Source organism: Nanorana parkeri, unplaced genomic scaffold, assembly GCF_000935625.1.
Source record: "Nanorana parkeri isolate BGI_ZX_2015 unplaced genomic scaffold, ASM93562v1 scaffold76, whole genome shotgun sequence".
NCBI lineage: Eukaryota > Metazoa > Chordata > Amphibia > Anura > Dicroglossidae > Nanorana > Nanorana parkeri.
In genome coordinates, this window is record NW_017306344.1 from 2,515,975 (window position 1) to 2,538,590 (window position 22,616).

The 22,616-nt window shown below is 39.6% G+C and overlaps 1 protein-coding gene across 1 annotated transcript in view; it reads right to left on the reverse strand.

The window, feature by feature from the left end:
• CSMD2 (CUB and Sushi multiple domains 2) overlaps window positions 1–22,616 on the reverse strand; it is a 323,219-nt gene that overhangs the window by 202,075 nt on the left and 98,528 nt on the right. Inside the window, exons 11-12 of the mRNA XM_018576748.1 lie at window positions 10,682–11,008; window positions 7,181–7,375 (exon numbers count right to left, since the gene is read on the reverse strand). Of these exons, the coding sequence (XP_018432250.1) occupies window positions 7,181–7,375; window positions 10,682–11,008 (522 nt within the window). The remainder of the gene's footprint in view (window positions 1–7,180; window positions 7,376–10,681; window positions 11,009–22,616) is intronic.

Here is a 22,616-nt window from a genome sequence, read left to right on the forward strand (position 1 = left end):
GAGGTGTGTCCTGAAAGAACTATTCCTGTTTGAGACAGCATGCTGAGAGTTCTAGAAGTAGTTCTGTGGGGGGAGAGGTTGTGCAACAAACATATCCTTTACACTGAGTGTGGGCAGCCTGCTCACACTCTGTACAAGGCAAATGTTTCTTGTTTTCATCCAGAATACACACTGCTGGGGTTTAGCACAGACAAATGGGGCATTCGCCATTTTATTATAAATATCAAAAAAGATTGTGAACACGACACCATCTCCACCAAAATGCCTTCGAAAAATTGACAACCTTGTCGATCACCTCACACATTAAAAAATAACAGCCCGCATCCACTCCTCTCATTCTCACATTGATAGGCTGATGGCCATCACCACTAATTACTGTAAAAAAAACTTTTTTCCGAATTTTAGGAGTTTTCTGGTGATGGTGTCGTGTCTACATATATTTTTGATATTTTTATAATAAAGAAAGCCATTGGGCTATGTTTATGTGAAATTGGTTGTCTTATAACTTCATTAACCATCTTTTTTTTCTGGAAAAGGTGGTATTTTTTAGTATATGATCCCACATTATTTACCAACATGGAGAAATCAGTATAGTTAAACATACCACATAGTGGTTGTTTTTTTACAATTTTCATTAAGACATTCACCACTTGTCTGTACTAATGAAGGGGACTGCAGGCAGGCATACTGGACTGTCAATATGCCGCTCTGACCTGGTGCCCCCTTATGTGACGGAACGAGGTGAAGCCTTATGCAAATGTGTCAGTTTACCTCATGAAGACTTCTCTGTTCCCTATGTGAAGACTGCTTAATGTATACATGTAATGTGGTCAGCAACAAGCTATTTTCGGTGCTTCAGTATTCAGGACCTCCAGAATTTTCATGTATCTTTCAGTCTAAACAACAATGGTGTGTCACTCAATATAGTTATTATTCATTCATCATGCTGCAAATAAACTGCATAGTAAGTAATATCTAATATGATTTCAGGCACTCAGAAGCTCACATAAAAGAAATATAGAATAGCACATAAACAGTCAATTGAGTCTCTATACAACTCTTAACTTTGCTCTGCCTTGCAAATAGAATAATTTGGAACTCTGCTTCAGGACAATTTGTTCAATTTAAAATGAATAATGTATTTCCTTTATAATTACTTAACTGTTGGCTATAATTTAGGTACATTATAAGCATATTCATTTTCATTAAGTTCTGTATTCTGAAATACTAGTAAAACAAATATATTGCTTTGTAACAGCCAATATTCTAAGCTGTGCAGTTTTAGCAGAAATGCAGTGTATTAGGAGCCATTGAGAAAAGACCTTATTCTTCAGTGACTCTTCAGGGTAGCATTCACTAAGGGCTCTGGTTTTCACTGCTAAAAAACACATGTAGGCAGTCATTTTTATCTGTAATCAACATAAACTCAATGAGAACTAACAAAAAGTAGGTTAGGAATTAAAGCTGGCTATATGCTAGTAATACTAAAGAGCTTTCTTTCAACTTTCCATTCATTGATGGGGTCAAATCGATGATCGATTTCTACCATAGTAATGGAAAAAGTCGAAGGAGCAGGATGGAAACTTTTTCTCGAACAAATCTAAATTCTAACAGTGAATGTGAAACTTCATTCATTCCAAAATCGAATGTTAAAATAAAACTAAATTTTATTTGACATTTGTCAAATGTCTGATGGCATTATCAGGTGGTAAAGAAAGATCTTTCCTTGGTAAAGAAAGATTTTTCATTCAGAAATCTACTCGTGTGTTGCCAGCCTAAGTCTACTTTTCTGACTATGTTTCAAGTTACACCCTTATCCAGGGTGTAATATGAAATATGGTCACATTGCAAACCACCCCTCCTATCCCCACCCCACTTACCTGAATTGCAGGTTTCTTCAACACACAGGGGTCTATTCACAAAGCTGCCATAGGCAGCCGAGTGAATAAACAACCCGAAGTGAAGTGAGCCAAACGCTGTTTATCTATTCACTTCAGGCTTGTACGGCTGATTTCAGCCGTACACCGACTAAAATCAGCCGTACATCGGCTTGCTGTGGCTGGCTTCGGGTCGGCCGAACATGCTCAGCATGTTCAGCCAACCCAAAGTGCAGAAGGAGTTCAACTCAGCCAATCCAACGTCTGGATCGGCTGAGCCGAACCTCCGGCGGGCTACTCGCTGCTGTTCGGCCTATACTCATAGATGCCGAACAGCAGTGGGTGAATAGCCGAATGCCGCCGATTGCTGCTGTCAATCACCAGAAGGGGACCTGATGGAGAACTGCAGTTCCCCCTCTGCTGATTGACAGCAGCAGTGGGCGGGTGCAATAGCTAGTTTGCTATTGGCTATTGCAAAGTGAAATAGCCAATAGGAATCTAGCTATGCATTCCTATGCTGGCTTTTCTTTTTTTTTCTGACTGAGGGTGGCCAGCGGCCCCATGTCAGAAAAAAAAACAGATCGCAAGGAAAGGTTTACTCTGCTCGATCGAGCAGAGTAAACCTTTCCGGGAGAAAGTGTTTCTCTCCTGGGCGACCGGGAGCCGTATTAGACTCCCAGAGCGTCCGGGAGAGTAATGACAGATGGCGTCCCTGGTTACCTGGTAACCAGGGACGCCATCTGTCATTACACACTGAGAACCCGGAGAGGCCGTTGTGATATCATAGCGGCCCGCCGGGTTTTCAGTGCGTAATGACAGCGTCCCTAGTTAGCTGGTAACCAGGGACGCTGATCTCTCTGCAAGTGGCCGGAGCCAGCCGTGAGATGACGGCTGGCTCTGCCCAGCTGTCAGAAGCAGGCTGTTGGCCGGCCAATGGCTGGCCGTTCGGCCAGCTTCGGCTTTCACCTCGGCTCAGTAGAGCCGAGGTATATGCCTTTGGCTTGACTGAGCTACTCAGCCATCTTCGGGAGCTGTACGGGCTATAGTGAATAGCCCGTACAGCAGCCCTTCGGTTCTGCTGAATCGAAGGGGCCCTGGGGCCGAAGCTAGCCGAAAGATCAGCTGAAGCTATGGCTAGATCCTTCAGCCGCTTAGTGAATATACCCCACAGGGTTTTCTTAAATTTGGCATGGTTGTGAATGCCTCTAACCACACAGCCACACAATCCATTCACAGATCTATGAATGGAAACACTTAATTCCCATCAGCCACTGCAGCAACTGCGGCAGAGAAACTTGAAGTTCTTAATGGAAAACAAGTGTGATGACATTGCCGCAATTGTAGCCCATTCATTCTTCCTCCTGTCCATATTACTGAATGACTGTTCCATGGAGCAGATGTGAGTGGGAGGATCTGCAGGATTCAGAGCATTGCACCCGCAATTCACTAATCGCAGTTGCAATGCTTTACTGGCTTCAATGCCAGAAAAAAAATAATATTAATGCACATTTTTTTCTTTTGTTAAGAAGTATGCAATTATTATTTATGAGGAATTGTTGACACGGAAGGAAGATTCCACTGTTGAAAAGAAAATCCAGATGAAAATTTGCTAAAATGCATTTTGGCAAGCTACAATGCTTGAGAGATTGTCCTTTGAACAAATCAGACAAAACTGGAGCCTTTTGGCAGACAAAAAACAAATAAAATAACACTGTACCTAATGTGAAACATGTAGGATGCTTGTTTATGTTTTGGGGCTGCTTCTGACATAGGTTGCCTTCAATCTGTGCAGGGCACAATGCAATCTCAAGATTATCAAGCATTTCAAGAGTGAAAAATGCCCCAGCGTCAGAAAGCTTTGTCTCAGACACAGGTGATGGGAGGTCCGCATGGGGAACATCCTAGCTAAAAAGGCAAACACTGTCCTCATGCCTGAGACTGCGAGACAGATTGGCTTTGGTGTCACTGCAATTGATGTGGGTCCATATATATGGGAGTCTGAATGGATCACAATATAACTAAAGAAGCACATACCCCTCCTTATCCTTTGGGCCATGGCTAGGGGATCGATTGGCTAAGCTGTCACTGCAATCAATCATGAGTCTGCTCTATTTGACTAGAGATGGGATCATTCTATTAAGGTACAAAAATATCTTCTCATACACTCCATATGCCATGTTGTATGTTCCCTATTCCACACTGCCTCATTATATATGCCATGCTGTATGTTCCCTATTCCACACTGCCTCATTCTATATGCCATACTGTATGTTCCCTATTCCACACTGTCTCATTCCATATGCCTTGAAGGACGTTACCTATTTCACACCACCTCATTCCATATTCCATGCTGTACATCATCTAGTCCAGGCCTTCTTAAACTTTTTCCACTCGTGACCCCTTTTCATCCAAGGACATTTTTACGTGACCCCAGGTATATAGAAAAGGTATGTAAATCAAACATTTACTGGTAATAAAGAAAAATTTGTGTCAGACTGCTTGCATGACAGCATAGTGCCTACAGTTAGGGCTAGTTCACATCATCATCAGTGCGTTGTGGCCGGAACACACTGGTTAGCATTGCGGCTGGCTCAATTTGTTGTGGGGCGGGATGGGGCGTGGCGGAACTAAAACGTCCCCCTGCGTTCTGGGGCGGGAGAGGGCGTGGCAGTGCATTGAAGTCAGTGGCACCGCAGCCAAGCCCCCCTGCCCACAGTGCGATCGGACGGGTGGCAAAACATTCTGTGTTTGCAGTAGAACAAAATGCAGGCAATGTTTTGCCACCCCTCAGATCGCACTGCGGGCAGGGGGGCGTGGCTGGGGTGCCACTGACTTCCAGAACGCAGGGGGAAGTTTTGTGAGCGATTGTGGTGCGTTCCAGCAGCTACCACTCGAACGCACCACAATTGGTGTGAACAAGCCCTTACACACACACACACACACACACACACACGTAACAGTGAAGATTTTAGAGCAGCATACACACACACACACACACGTAACAGTGAAGATTTTAGAGCAGCATACACATACACAGTTACTCTGCATCAACCTTAAAACACTGGACTATTCTGCAGTGACCTTCTATGATCCCTGATCTGTATCCTATTGAACATCTATGGAATGAACTGAAACATATAGCCTGGAGAAGACACCATTAAACCTCAGACAGCTGGAGTAGTTTACTCAAGAAGTGTGTACTACACTACCTGTTGGCAGGTGAAGAAGTCTAATTGAGAGCTACAAAAATTGCTTGTCTGCAGTGATTGCCTTCAAAGGTTGCACAACAAAATATTAGGTTAAGGGTGCTGATTTCTTACTTAAAAGGGTCCTTATTTTAAGGGTCCTTGTTTTCTTACTTATATTTCTCTGAAATGACTTAAACTGACCAGAGTATTTTATCAACAAATTTGTCCTAGTGAGATATTATGTTTTGAACAATAACACTTTAATTGCCTATGTCATATTGTACTTGTGGAAATGAAGCAGTCTATTATCCAGACTTCTGTTGTTCAGAAAGATCCCTTTTGAAGAATTTGCCAGCTCCAATCATTCCAGATAATACATTTCATACCTGCTGTTACAGTTGGTCACACTGGTATAACCTTTTTTTAACCCTAATAACTAGTAGTAATTAGTGAATGGCAATAATGTCTATGTGCTTCAACACAGTCCAGAAAAATAATTTTAAAAAACACAACACGCTAATTACTTCTTTTTTTTCCCACTGAATGAAACCATCACCAATTCAAAAACATACAAATATGTTTTCATTAGAGAAGATTGAGAAATGAGCAGATTTTAACTACAAAGCAAATATCTCCTTTCTCTGGAACTAAGTTATAATGGCAGCGATATGGCTTTGAAGTTTAATTCTTTATGTTTTACAAGCCTCATTGATACAGATTAGCATAAGGGAAGATATGACAGATTTGTGAATCAAAGCATAAAACTACCTGAAGATTAAGATGGCTGTTGTCCGATCCGCTTGATTAAAGTGAATTCACTGCCTGCATTCCCCCCCTCTACTTGTCGTATATTCACCATCCCTTCACCTTCACCAAGCCACTCTTCAGCAGGAGCGCAGGAACACATTCGGTATTTGCAATTATGGGGAGCATGTAACTCTCTCGCCATACATGTATGAAATTTTGTCAATTTCATGCTGAATCATCCATAATTCATGCAGTGGGTGGCCCTGCCGGCTCCACATGGTTTAACCAAGTAAATTGTCAAGTGACTTTAGCATTATGGGGGAATCAAGTAAGGGAATCAAGTGATTTTTCTTGTTCAGCCCCTTACAGTGTATAGCCAGCTTTACTCTTTACCCTCTAGCCAACAGCTAGGTCCCAGTGTTAGTAGTGAGGGAGCTGATTGAGAGTACTTCACTCATGAAAGCTCTGACCAGAGTGACTTAAGCTGGCCATACACCTTACAACCATCGCAGGACTTTTGTTTTGCGAGCAGGCCACAAACCCGCTGAAAATTGTACGATTATCGGCAGGTTTTCAAACATGATCGTAAGACAAAAGACGTGCAACTGTAAGGTGGATGCGGTCCCATGCCTTGCATACACCTGCCGATTATCGCACGATCGCGGGATTTCCTCGCATTTATCGTACGATAATCGGCAGGTGTATGGGCACCTTTTGTATGGGCAGGTGACCTAACCAAAGGCAAGGAGTACAAGGGGGATTGCATTTAAGTAATGATTGGAAAAGCACAGGTACACTTTAGGCTTGACCAGGAAGACAGGACAAGTTTATGGGATCTCTGTTACTCATGCAAAAATTGACTGGATGCCCAGGCTCCTGGGAAGAACTGATTGGTAGGCTTAGAATTTCCCAGACATTTTCTATTGTTTTATGAGACTGGGTTATCAGCAGGGTTAGCTACCTTGTACATAAACATTCATGGAAGTGTCCATGTTTAGGCACCGATAGTTCAAAAGTACAGTTTTTGAAAGTTGAAAATCTCATGTCTGTGTAGACTATATTACACAAGTCGTGTGCATTCATGTAATTATAACACAGGTGGGAAAGTGCAAGAATGGATACAGTTAGTAATACATAAATTAAATATAATGCATACTGAAGAAAAGGGAGAGCACGGAGACAAAACAAGCCTTGTTTGAAATAAGCTGCATGGAAGAAACAATCTATTATAGTTATTATTTTACAAAAGCATTTTAAAGTGATTTACTAAATGGCTGTATTACCAGCTACATCAAGCCACCAGGAGAATAAAATAAACTTTGAAAATATGTAGTCATTTTTCAACAACTGAAAAAGCCAAAGCATTACCTTCACATCTTATTACTGCACTATTCCATACAACATTTCCTTCCTTCAAGATGCAGGTTATGGTTTCAGAACCATGGGTACGGATAAAGCCATCATCACACAGAAAGGACACAGAGCTGCCAAGCTGTAGGCTCTCCCCAAACCTCTTCCCATTCACTGGCACGCCAGGGTCTGGACATTCATTGTGTCTAAAGGCTGAAGACAAGTGAAAGCAAAGGGTGAGCTGTTATAAAGTGTCCTGTGTAAAGGTTATAGCCAATTTAGGAATCTATGTACCAAAACTGATTACTAATAGTCTTACTAATTATAGCATGCTTAGATTTGATGGGAAGCAATAGCAATATCTATTTATTAAAACAAGCCTCATAAAATTATTCATAAAAATTAGCTCAGATTTCCATACAGTTCAACAGACACAGTGCACTACATGGGATGAGATTAGGCTGACTAGGAGGATCATAAATAACATATACTATTTACAATCCATCAGACAGGTCATTTGGATTAGCGTCAATTTGTGGCTGGAAATGGTTTTATGAATCATGCTCTATAATGCAATGTCTAGCTAAATGCATCTCTTAATTAATGCTGATTTTTATTTGCTGTAGCCTACCTCCATCTTTATTTAATGCTGGGTTAACGCAATTTTCTTTCATGCATATGATGAATATTGCTATACATTTATGAATAAATAATTCCCAGCAGCGCCAAATATTAACTCAGCTTTAGTCACCTTCATTGAGTCTAATTAACTGCACTTTCAGCAAATCAAACATGAACATTTCTTTAGAAAAAAAATATACCATGGTTTAGCTTCCATGCTACATTGGGCTGCCGTGTCTGAGAATTCTTGGCAGAGTAGAGCAAGGTCAGATATTTTGTGCCAGTTTCTCACGGAGGCATTGTCACAACAACATTATCACTGTAGGAAGTCACATAAATAGGAAACTCTATTTGATACTCACTTGGTCACAGGAACAGCTGCAGTTACAGTACTTATCTGAAAATGTATTTTGTGATGCCACCGTTTACTTGTGGGGCTGCATTGCAGACATTAACACAAAGGCACACTGTTCTCTTAATGTCACATTGGGCCTCTTAATGTCACAGTGGTCTGCATTTAATAATGCATGCCAAGTCCACTCATTAAATGTGACTTAGGCAACCAGAGCTGATTAACTGGCATTATTAGCTATACATGTTCAGCAAGAAATAATGTGCATGAATATTTAAGCCCCTATATTGCTATTTATAGCTCTTAGATAAGCAGTAATTGCAAGGCTTGCATATAAAAAAGGACTGTATATTTTGTATGACAGCAACCAATCAATTTCCAGATTTAATTTTCTTTTTTTTTTTCTGCAGATTAGGAAATCCAAGCCTCTGATTTGTTGTCATTACATTAACTAACTTTTTTTTACAATAAATATTTAAAGATCCCACGCCCCTAAGAATTAAGCTGCAACACTAAAAGTGATAAATGACACTATTGAAACTATTACACAAATAAGTGTCGCGCTCAATACATCTATAGATCTATACCAATGTACATAAATGAATAAATAAACGGTGTCCTTAATTACAATGTGATGCAAAAGATCACATAAAAACTGTGCTATAACAACAATGAATAATCAGCATAAAAAAACAGTGCACAAATTGCTGAAACCGCAGTGAATGGTCCACATGAAAAACTGTGCTACAATCAGTGCCCTATAAAATTTAGTGTTCCATACTATCACATAATAGTCTATCAATTATAAAGTGTCCTCAGTTTCTTCAAAAATGATCACAATTAATAAGTGAAAATGGAAAGAAAGTGTGCTGTAACCGCAAACCACAATGAATAAGAAACAATTCCTCCATTCTGAAAGAACAACCACCGCCGTGAATCCAAAGTCAGTTTTTGTGTCTCCTCCACTGTGAATCAGTTAATTGTGATAATTTTTTGATCAAGAAACCAAGGACACTTTATGATCGACAGTCCATTGTGTGATATTATGGAACACCAAATTTTATAGAACACTAATTTTAGCACAGTTTTTTTATGTGGACCATTAACTGCCGTTTCAGCACAGTTCTTTGTATTGGCAATTTGTGCACTGTTTTTTATGTGGATTGTTCATTGTTGTTATAGCAGTTTTTATGTGATCTTTTTTTATCACATTGTAATTAAGGACACCATTTATTTATTTATTTATTTATTTATTTATTCATTTATGTACATTGGTATAGAGCTATAGGTTTATTGAGCGCAACACTTATTTGTGTAATAACTTTTTTTTTACAATGTTAATAAAATGTATGGATGCCATTTCTTTAATTTTAAGAGCAAAGTATCCCATTTATGTTTACCGTTATCCAAAAATATGTCACTCCTGCAAGTGGCTTTGATGTAGAAGGCGGCAAAAATAAGGAAATTTAATTCAGCATGAAATTATATAACCTTTTTCTGTGACCCTTGTGGAAACATATCTAGGGCAAGAATGTATCACAAGAAGACCACAGATTTATTTAATTAAAGGAGAACTATGGGGTTAAGGCGTTTCCCCATAGTTCTCCTTAGGGTAACGGGAGGACACAAACTAGCGTCCTCCCGTCACCCTAAGCTCAGTATACCGCGAGCTACAGCTCATGGTATACTGAGACGCCACAGTATACCGACAGTCTCATTGTCACAGATCGGCTAGATCTATGAGGTGAGTGAAAAGCACTCACCTCATAGTTCTCCTTTAAAGTGATATTAAAGGCAACATTTTTTTTTCCCTCCCCCCATGTAAATGTTAGCACTTACCTTAAATGATGTCTCTTTTTCCGATCTTCCTCTTCTTTCCCCATGTTTTCATCTGTCCCTCCAGCGGTGTGACGTCACTCCGATCCAGCGCTGACTGCTCTGTCTCTCTGATCCAGCGGTGTCTGCAGGCGGGTGCACGCGTCCATAGACTTACCTTGCGTCTCTGCTCGTCTCCCGGCCAAGAATTGGAACTGCGCATGCGCCCGCCCCAAGATCCCTTGCGGCCGTACGAGCAGTTCCTGATTCTCGGCACGGGAGCGAGCGGCGATAACGAGGTAAGTTTAAAATGATTTTAAGCGTTTTTTTTTTTTTTTTTTACACTTCTTGCCTATATCTACTGCTTGCTAGCAGTAGATATAGGCAAAAAAAACGGAGGGTTTAGAACCCCTTTAAGGCAAATATACTTTTTACTTTGCAAGAGAATTTTCACTTTGCAAGGTCATTTTCCCTTAGAATACTAATAATCATGTAAAATTAAAATTACAAAACAAAATTTGTGTGCACATAATTGGATGATGGAAGTCAGCAGATCTTCACTTAATTCACTAAGCTAGAGTGAAAATATGAGCAGCATAAAACATTTGACTTCAGTAAATCAACCCACATGTTTTACAAAGTCAATAACCACTGCTTACTGGAACTGATGTAGAATTTTGTTACAATCATAGTTTCAACATAGTCATACATAGTTGGATGTGGATACTTACTGGTAAATGTGATATTGAATCCTCGCTTCTCAGTAGAGTGGTCAGTCTGGAATTCCAGTCTTAATACATGGCCACTGCTTGTCAGTGATGGGGGAACCTGGTTCCCAGAGAATGTGCCCAGGACTGGTGACTCCGGCGATCCACCATCTTTAACTGCCAAAAAGTCAAACTGAGGCTCTACGTCAAAATCATTGAAGGCTAGGTGGATGCGGCTCTCTGGTTTGGCTATGATGAGCCACACACAGTGAAGGTGGTTGCTGTATTCTTCAGGATAGTTTGGAGAAAGCACATTTCCCGATGGGGTAGTGAAATTAAAGAAGCAGGAAACTGTAAGAAACAAGAGTAGCAAAAAAAAATGACAGACTAGTGGTTAGCTGAATTTTTGTCTTGTTTTCTATCTAAAGTAAATGATAATGGCTCAGATTGATGTAAGCAGCAATATGGTTGAACCAATAAAGGTATATTCATCTCAGTGATGACCACATGTGTTAGTGATTGTAGCAGTATATCTGTACTGAGAGACATATGGGACGCATTGCTAATCTCCTTCAGAAAATGCTATTTCCCTTGCTGTCTTCAGTACTTTTTTATACCCTGACAAGAACACGCAATTAGATCAGGTGAGAGTGAAGCAGAGCTTCTAATTAACATTCTTGCACTCATTGGCTGAGAATGTAAAGAAGGAACTAAATCAGCATGACAACAGCATGACAACAGGGAAAGGGTATTTTCATCAGGAGGGAACAGCAATGGCAGCCCCCATATTTTTTCAGTACAGGCTCCCTTTAATGTGTCTGCAAACACCAATCACGCAAAAGTAAAGCAATCAGAGTTTGTGTTTTCTGCACGTTTACACATTTTATAGGGGTTCTGTGCTTGCAGTGGAAAAGTGAATGATGTTCATTGACATGGGTGCCAAATCTTACTCCAGTGGTTGTCTCCTGAAGAACATGTGGGTTAGGCTCCAAAAGCAAGATTCAATTACCTTATTAAAAAGGGGAACTTCACTGGTAGATTTCACTTTTCTCACTTTCCACTGCAAGCTGAAAGTACCTTTCATGTATGTTCATATATGCAGACCCAAACAGGGATAACGTTGACTGTGCAATTGCCACATATCATGTGCAGCTCCATTATAATTGCATTGCTGCATGCATCTATCTGAATCCTAAATCTAAGACATGAAACCAAAAATTGTACCTGAAATATAGATGCAATTTTATTTCTTTTTTTGTTTGTGCATATGGTGAAATATGTATGTTTATATACTTGGCAGTGCTTTTCATTCTACTACTGTTTCTGAATTCTTTTTCATTCTGCTACTGTTTCTGAGCATAATATATGCACGCAGGCCCCGGCCAACAATTGGCAGTTCTGAAGGATGCCAGATGGGAAGAAGTGTCTGAAATCATCATTGAAATCCTGTTTTATTTAATTTTAAAAAAGGTCACTGCTACATATGAGTATTTTGCAGATCAAATGGTACTAGCTCACATTGCTACCCCATTAGCTTTAGCAAAGTTTGATCACATACACTAATAGGGCCCACAGCTTTATTAATATTTCCATTGTAAATGTGGGGTCAAGTAATTTTTAATATTTTTGTATTCTCTTTTAATAATATCTGTGTGTAATAATACAACATAAATGAAATGATTTACATGATTATGTGTATTTCTGTTTTATTTAGTAGCAGCATCTATAGCCAGTCTTAGACAGAGGAACCTTCTAGTCTACACAGAATTTAAAAAATAAAAATTTTTACTCAAGCATCATTGCTCTGGTCATCTAGTGGTAACTGGTCATCACAAGCAGAAAAATGTTATGTTTTTCACAAATGTATCTTTATCAAATGCAATGATATAACTAGTAAGACAGCATATACATTGTCAAATACTTTGATATAGTGTTCAGCCTTTTTTTTTTTAGCTTACAGCTCTGAAATACTTTTTTAGAACCCTCTTAGAGAGACTTTGCATTAGAGTTTTGTATGCTTTCCTGACCTTGCTTTTATCCAGATGCTTTGGTTTCCTCCCCCTACCTAAAAACATGCTGGTTGGTTAACTGACTACTTAAAAAACAGATCCTTTGTGTGGCACATTAAAGAAAACCTGCAGGGCAAAGCAGCATGTTTGCTTTAGTCACCCCTCCCTCCCCAGCAGCATGCACTTTCCTTTTCTTTGGTCCCCTGCACTGGGAGCTGAAGGAAATACTCAGTATTTTGAAAAAATCTAGCACAGCATGTGACCTACTCCATGTGGCAGCGCTGGGCCATTTAGCACTGACACTCAGGAAATAATAGTGTTTGCTTTGGGTGGGCAAAGCACAGGTTCACATTAACTTTTAGCGATATTGACAGTTTGGCATAGGGGTTACACTTTAACAATCCCCCCCCCCCCAGCCTAACCCAAATCCTAAATGAACCTTTAACCGTAATATGAACCCTAACTTCTAATTGCATTCTAACACTTTTATTCTAGCTTTCTAGTTCTGAATTCTGACATTGATCACCAGGACGGAGAATGCAAGTGAACAGAGACAGCAAGGTCTTGACAGAGGTTCTCACATTTCCCCACTTTACACAAAACTAAAAGAAATGTTAAGGTTGAAGTGTACTTTAACCCTTAACCTCATCCTAATACTAATCCTTAACCCCTAAAAACCTTATCTCTACATTTAACAAAACACATAACATCTAAAATGCTAACCTTAACTTCCACTTTCACTAAAGAGCCGAAGGATCTAGCTGTAGCATCGGCTGATCCTTCGGCTCTCCTTGGCCGCCGGAGCCCTTTGGTTCAGTTGAACTGAAGGGCTGCTGTACGGGCTATTCACAATGGTCCATACAGGAGCCGCAGACAGCCGAGTGGCTCAACTATGCCGAAGTGACAGCCGAAGTGGCCGGCCCCGCAAATGACAGCTGGGCGGAGCCAGCCATGATCTCATACACATTACATATACATTCACATTTGCTTATCACATGGTAATGTATCGTCATTTAACTATCCAATCTGTTAAATATGTCTGCTCATTATTTAAGCAGATTTATAATTCTGAATGCCTTTAAGGGAGCTCATGTCTGAGTGATCTTCTTTGTGTTTATTATAACATTAAGAAACACTGACCTCAAATAATAACTATTTATTTTGGACTGGATTTTGGCTATGAGTAGAATTCAATCTTGCACTGAGAAATGACATATGACATATTACATATTTTTCTAAACTAAATGAACTGAAAAAACAGAGTAACCATTTTATCTATTATCTAAAATCATCAGACCACTTTATGTGTATTAACCTTTCTTTTCTACAAAAAACTAGAACAAGGCATGTACCTTTACTATATGCTATCTGATTTACTGAAGATTTGGAGCTGTTCTTAAGGGTTGTTGGGTACAAACAAGGAAGAGCAATTGTCTCACCACCTTCTGCCCTTGGCAAGAAACCTGCTTGTCTATGGCTTGCCTTTATCTTAACAAAGACATGGACATATTTTAAGGAGCTAGTTTTTATTAATGTTGTTTTGCAACTTTTTGTGTAAGCTTTTTTCTATATTAGTTAATTGTTTATGTGACACTTTTGAAGCATTCCAGGAGTATAATTTCCTTTGCATTCACTTCAAATAAATATGCATTGTACACAAAATATATATATATACATATATACAAACAACTATTCAGGTGACATTGGTTCTGTGCCATTTCAAATTCCAGTAAAGTATTCATAGGCAATCAATAAAAATGTACAGTATATACTGTAAAATCCAAGTCCAAGCCAGTTCTAAATGGATAAAGTTTTGTTGCACTGTGTTTTCTTGCATTAACAGTGATCTTCAAACAGGATGGAATAAGAATGGTACATTTAAAGTTATTACATAACAAGTTTATTTATATTTGTATGAGATAAACATGCAGTATTCTACAAAAGAGGATGACATGCAGGGTGATCCAATGACATGCATAGCAATAAGGAAGCATGCTGAGCAAAACAGAGTTCCGACCAGTATAGCAGTGTGTAGTGATAACACCCAATGTGTGATCATGGAACCGTGACTACAACCACAGAGCCTCTGCAACTCTTCAATCTTGGCATGACCTCCAGGTTTCACTGCCTAACTACTGAAAGGCAACATCTTGATTTTTTTCTTTACCATTATAATTTATTTGCTTATCCTTTCAAATAAAGATCCTACAGGTTCTGGAACGCCCATTAGCATAATAGTTCTGCTGAACACCAGTGATTTCTAATTGGTGCTCTGCACAGAAATATCAGCACGATTCTGCCATGCTGACCTTCCTGCACCCTTTTTTACCATTCATTTGTTAAATAAACTCATCTTGTGCCAATGTTTCCACAGCGGGGGATGCTTTAATGCATTGTTTTCCTGTTTTTTGCCACCTTTTCTTACATGCGTCTGAGCTCAATTATTCTGTGTTTTTCATTGCTCATTTAAACTTAAATACTGCTAATGAGTTAAGAATTAAATGAAAGATCATCATTCTATTCATAATATAGTAAAGGCACAGAAAATATTAACATTCAAAAACAAACATAAATAAAACATGCAGAGGACCTTGTATATATGATATATTAAAATAATTATGCACATATTAATATATAAGTATATTTAGATTTATGTATGTATGTGTTTTGAAAGCTTGCCATATGAATGACAATCAGTTCTGAAAAATGACTAACGGGGTATAAGCTGCAGATGTGGCACTTTCCATTGAAGGTCAATCAATCACCATAGGACCCGCACCACAGGAATGGGCAAACAACATTATGATGGTCATTTGCACTACTAATCTACATGCATGCCTAAAAAGAATCTCAATGGCTTAATTTGGAAAATGTTAATTTAGGTTGTGTACTTAGGTTTTCAGTTCTGCAAATATTCCCATCCATCTCCATGGTAAATGGAAAAGGCCCTTATTCCTGTGCAGTTAGCCACTGCACAGCCTGAAAAGATGACACTCAGGCTGGGCATTTTTATATTATTATTATTATTATACAGGATTTATATAGCGCCAACAGTTTGCGCAGCACTTTACAATATAGGGAAGACATTACAATCACAATACAAATCAAGACAAGATGGTAAGGAGGGCCCTGCCCCTGAGGGCTTACAATCTAGAAGGGAGGGTTTATATGCTTTATTTGTGGACATCACATATCAATGTATATTTATCAAACTGATATATTACTAGGAGTTGCTTATAGTATATTCTCAACACATACACCAGTACAGTCTTATGATCCTACACCAATTATGTATGCGTACCCCTACATTAAAAAAACAATAGCACTGTGATGTATTACATTCTTATCCTCACCCTGCATGTCTTGCAGCGTGCAGGACAACAGCGCCAGTAGGTTGACAGTGGATGTCACAAGGGCAGGTTAACTCCACAGTTAATCCCTTACACGCAAATGGTCTGCTGCTACCAAGTGTTCTCATGGTAAAATGCACCACAACGGCATCTACTGTAGAAATTCTGACCTTTAAGAAATGTCCGTGACACTGGCTACCACGCACAGACAGTAATGTAACAGAGTTTAAAATATGGTAGCTTTTTCCAAAGAGGCAATCCGTTCTTTAATATTTGATTTAGAGTATTTATAGATCCAGCTTAATGATATTTAAAATATTGTTTTAATGAAAGAAGAGAAACAAGTGAAAGAAAATATATACAGAGAATATATATAAAAGAAACAGCAATAGTAAAATACACACGATTAAAAGTAAAACAAAAAGTACTTGCAAAGTTCACCTGGTCTTTTGTTCTTTGCAGAATAAGTTTATCCTTCTGTCTGATTGTATGAAGAGCTGCAGCTGCCAATAGCAGCAGCTTTTTTTGATCACCTCTTGGTGTCGCCGAGCCAAACCCAACCATTCAAAAGAGCTAAAATGATGTAGGAGTGCTCTTGTTTTATTATACTGCAGTGGATACTCCCTTAATACTTATTATTTAAACTATACCTATATTTCCAGATGACAAGGTTTTTACAATCAGACAACCAACATATTATTGCAGAATAGAATTGCTAATTGTCAGACACCAAACATGGTATATTCCAGAGGTATGTTTTGCCTAGGAGATCTAGTGTCCCTCATTAGTCTTCTGGAACTGATCATATAGGCATGTTTGATGTTGAATGGCTTGCTATTTTCTTATACTTTTGTGCATTAGTGTAACCTAACTCTGTGTTGTTCAATAGTAGGACTTGCAGATGTGTATTGCGGAGCCACAAACTAGACAAGCATTTATCACAAGATTTCATTACAGAACTGTGGCCTAATAAAGTTTTACAACTTCTGGACATTGTTGCATTTTCTTAGCTTCCTGTGTTCTGTCAAATGTACTTTAACTAGAATGCTTTAATGGGATTCATGATAGCTCTGATTTGTGCCTTGAGCTGAATGTGTTTGTGGGTGTGTTTTTTTGTCAAGGGTATTTTTAATCTAGTTTGTGGCTTTTTAAAACTGTCATCTCTCCACTACACACATGAGATTTAAATTTAACTAGTTTCATAACTGACCTGCAAATTTTGAAAAATTGAGGGTGGCACTGTGTTCAATACCATGTCCCCATTTTCCCCACTTAGCTTGTGGTTTGTCAGACCTCATCGCCACAAAGACCAATTTAGACAACCTTTAATTAACCATTATGTTTGTCGAATGCATGAAGACACTGAAATCAATGTTGGAAACGCACAGAAACAGATAAATAAAATAAACAGTCCAGGTAAAAGAAATGTAAGCCACAAACTTAGGGGTCTATTCACGAAGCAGCCGAAGGATCTAGCCGTAGCTTCGGCTGATCCTTCGGCTAGCTTCAGCCCCAGGACCCCTTCGGTTCAGTAGAACCGAAGGGCTGCTGTACGGGCTATTCCCTATAGTTCCCTATAGTCCCGAGCGGCTCAGTCGAGCCGAAGGCATATGTTTCGGCTCGAATGAGCCGAGGTGAAAGCCGAAGCTGGCCGAGCGGCCGGCCGTTGGCCGGCGGACAGCCTGCTTCTGACAGCTGGGATTCAGCCGTGATCTTACAGCTGGCTCCGGCCACTTGCAGAGAGATCAGCGTCGCTGGTTACCAGCTAACCAGGGACACTGATCTCCAGACAGCCCAACTCTCCCGGCCGCCCAGGAGAGAAAAACTGCTTTTTCTTTCTTTTTTTTTTATTCTGACATGGAGCCGTTGGCTATTGTCAGAATAAAAAAAAATGTCACCATAGGAATGCATTGCTAGATTCGTATTGGCTATTTCAATTTGCAATAGCCAATAACAAACTAGCTATTGCACCCGCCCACTGCTGCTGTCAATCAGCAGAGGGGACCTGCAGTTCTCCATCAGGTCCCCACTAGTGATTGACAGCAGACAGCAGAACCGCCGGCCAATAGAAAACAGTTGGGCAGAGCTAGCTGGCCCTGCTAGCTCCGCACAATTGTTTTCTATTTTGTTTTTCTACTTTAACTATTTTTCTGTTCTGCTCGGTCCCACCGAGGGACCGAGCGGAACAGCCGAACCGAATGCCGCTCAGCGCATTCGGCTATTCACTCACTGCTGTTTGGCATCAGTAAGAATAGACCGAACAGCAGCGAGTAGCCTGCCGGAGGTTCGGCTTAGCCGATCCAGATGTTGGATTGGCTGAGTCGAACTCCTTCTGCACTTAGGGTCGGCCGAACATGCTGAGCATGTTTAGCCGACCCGAAGCCACGCGAAGCCACCCGATGTACGGCTGAAATCAGCCGTACCAGCCTGAAGTGAATAGCTGAACAGCCTACGGCAGCTTAGTGAATAGACCTCTTAGTGTCACATTGCAGCAACATTAAACTATATCAGAAGGAAAAACATTTTTTTTTTTTGGAGAGAGTAGGGAATAGAAAACATTTTCCATGTGTGTGCCATTTAGAAGATTTCCCATTACTTCCTGTGCTGGAAGTATGTGAGAAGGAATCTCCCTTAAGTGCGGAGACAATTTCCTCTTAGACAGTTCTCACCAGAACAGAAACCCGCATTAGCAATTAATAATTGGAGGCTAATTCAGTGTTTTTGTGGAGGTCACAGCAAGTCATTGGTGAGGTCCCGGAGTCCAAAAAACATGTGTGGCAGCAGCAGACACACAAGACGGAAAATTTCACCACCTCAGCAATATCTGATATCAGATCTAAAACACAAGGTTAAGGCTGAAGCACACACTACTTCTCAACTTTCCTATTGACCCCTAAGTTTTCTCTCTCAATTATACTTAAAATGATGATGCACCACTAAATGATAGCAGTAAAAAGCGAAACTTGCATGAATTGTGTTCTCTTCTCTTATTAGATAGTTTGAACTGGCAATGCAGAAATGATATAGAGAATGAAAGAAGAAATGAATTGTCTCTGCCAAAACTTCACTTATGTTGTCATTCAACCTGCACAGAATAGCTGTTGACAAAAGTGAAAAAGTAGGTTGAACATTCTTACCCTTGACACAAAAGTAGCATCTAAACTGCAAATCAAGGAAATTATACTACTTACTTGATCATGACAGATGAAATTTAGGTCTCTCCTTGGAAACAATGGCAAGAGGTAACAACTACATATGCCACAAAGGAAATAGCTAATATTCACAGATGAGTGTTGCTATAATATGTTTTAGAGACAGCATGTGAAGCAAACTTACATGCATTAGTTTGCATTTAAGGAACTGAAAATGTTTAACTCCACAGGGGTGGATCTACAGATTCATCTCAAGCCATTTTAGGGCTTCAATGCATTCATAAAAGGATATATGTCAAGCTTTTTACAGAATGCCACTAATGGCTCAGAGTATGTATTTAAATTACTGAGCTATTACTTGATCAATAAATCAAATTTATAATGTCCAGGAGGGAAATGTCATCACAGCCATAGCCAAAAGTGCAAAACAATGTTTCCTGCAGAAAAATTGGTTCAGTAAATGCTTAAATTTGTATTTTATAGCAACGGTCCTTTACGTTAAGTAAACAAACATATTGATACATGTGATAACATGGGCCAAATATGACACTTATCTAGACAATTGGTACTGTGCATTTGTTGTAGATCTGTACAAATTAATACATTACATGTGTGGTAAGTTATCTATCCTTTTAAGGGACAAGGGCCCATTGACATGACCGCAGAGGGTTGTATACCTTAAAAAAATCTGTGAGCAGCTGCCTATACAAATCAATGACAGGCTGTGGCTGTGTGCTAGTGAACACTCATTTCAGCATATACATGTGTACAGTTACAAATGTACATCCCTGGGTGCAGACAGTCTGTAACGATAGATAACTTACCACATGTAGCATTTTAGTAATGTGTACAGATCTACAACAAATACACACTAGCAATTTTCTAGATAAATCTCATGTTTGTATGCCCAGGGGCATACACCTGTACTTGTATGCATGTATACAATTGGGTCAGCATTTATCAGCATATAGCTACAGCCTGTCATTGATTTGTACAGACAGCTGCCTACAACACCTGTGACTCCTGGGTGCTGGAATACAGCATTTTATTTACAGTGTACCACCTTCTGAGCCCTTGTGAATGAACCCTAAGGCTCCTTTCAGCCATGTGGTCCGATCAGGTTCACCTGTCAGTTTTTCAGGCGGACCCAATCAGATGCCCAATGTAAGTCTGTGGGCAGCCGTGTGTAAACAGACGGGCGTCGGTTTACACGCGGTTACCCCCAACTCAGACCAGGTCCGGAAAAACAAATGGCTTAGAGATCCATTTTGCCGGACATGTTAATGCTGGATCGGGGGTAATTTGGTGTAAATGGACACATGTCTGTTTACATCCGATTCCCCACAAACAGACATTGGGTCCGGTAATTGCAGTTGCAGCAGTGACATCTGCTCCGTACTGCTGTGATCAGGAGAGAATCTGTGCACGGATCCTCTCCTGATCAGCCCATGTGAAAGAAACCTAAATGGGAAAACTGTATGAGTGGTGAATGCTGAGCTTAACCTTTGTATTTTGCTTTTGGAGTGAAATAATGTTTATTATAATGCGGCCACTAATTTTACTGTGATGCCAGTACAGTCACTACTAGCCTTAGCAAGCTTCTGATGGTCACTACATACATACTAAATATATACTCTGGCTGCTCCCATCTAAATCTGTTGGCTTTACAGTTCCACTATTGAACACTGACCTCTCAGCTGCATTAGAATTTTGTTCCTTTAATGTATTTATAACATGATTGTATGAATACACACATAGAAGATACTTATACAATAGTAAAGTAGTAAGAACAAAATAATTTTGGTACAAGAAATATATAGTTGAACAATATATAGTTGAATATAATATAGAGGCATATAGGGGTCAGGTACAGTAAAAAAATAATTATAACTATAAATACATCAAAAACCAAGTGGCAAGCGGATAGAACCCCTGTCAGGTGTTTGGCTGTCCGTGTCCCCTCTGGGGAGATTCATCCATTTTATTTGTTCTGGTGACCCTTGTTTCCAGCAAAAAAAGTGAAAGGAAACACAAAATGTTTAGTTGTCACAGGAGGGGAAATCTTCCAGTTCCAATGACAACTGTCTATGTCTATTTCAATTTGCTTTAGGGAAATCTTCTTTTCACTTCTTGCTGTGTCCCTGGGACACAGTGAAAAGTAAAGAGAAATCACAACCATTCCCTCTCTCCAATAGTACAAAAAGGAAATGTGGCATATGAGAAGCAAAAGCTGCCATTGCCAATATTTTTCTGTAAATACTAGTTTGATTGGCTGTCATGCTGATACTTTGGTTCCTAGCATTTTAAAAAAGAGATCAACAATGGCAGCCTTTGTACTTCGCTGATAGGTTTCCTTTAAAATTCAATGAGCTGTTAGGTAGTATGCGGCATTCAAATAATACTATTTTCCTTGATTAAAGCTTAATATCCCATAGCTCTAATAGCAGATGGCAGAGCATGAGTTGCCTGGCAATGACAAAACCAATACAGCAGTGATGAACAGATTTAAAGGGTTAGAGTAAAAGTATTTATAAATTGGGAATGACTAGGTAAGTGCATGAATTCATTATTCATTCAGGAGCTGACTGGAAGCATCCAGACACATACCAGATTTAAAAGCTATTAGTAAGATGCAATGGCAGGACAATTAAGCTGATCTTCTGTTGTTTTAACAGAAGGAAGACGGTTGCCATTTTAATGCGTTTACCCTGACTGGCTTTTACACATGGCAGGCCCATCACGCACTCAAGCATTGTTTTAGCTCGGTGAACAGAGAAGCCGATGTACACATCTCTACTGTGCTCGTTATCCAAATCAATTCCAGCATTGTAAAACAGAAACCTTATTAGGCTTGCTGCAGGCAGAGAAAGAAAATTCTGGAAATAATTTTCAATGTAAAAGCTGAAAATAAATTGCTAATCTTATCCACTGGTGAAATTTCAGCAGTGTAAAAGAGCAAGTGAGAAATAGCCCAGAAGTACTTTAAGCAGACACCAGGAGAAGTGATGGGAGTTAATCATACTTGGTAACCAGAGGTACTGTATTCATAGTAACTGCTTGTTTTCCAGTATACACATAAATGTGTATTCTTCTAGCAGTACCTGTCTAATAACTGCATTTTTCACTCTCCGAAGAATAGATTGAGATACAGATGGCAAGCGCAGCAAAACCCCATTAGCTGTTATTTACTGGCTTCACTGGCTTTGTTTAAATGGTGCCTCTAACAGTACTCACTCTGCAGTTCTCCTAGTCTTGTAATCTCATCTCATTCAATAAATGCCATGTAAATCTAGGCAATGATATGAATGCCTAGCACTGACTAAATAGGCTACTAACCATAAGGGGGAGGCACAATATGTATTGCACAGTAGTGGCATGAGCTTAATTTCACTTAAAGCCTTAAAGAGAAAATTGTGACTGCAAATTAAATTCTTATCAGAAGCTTGAA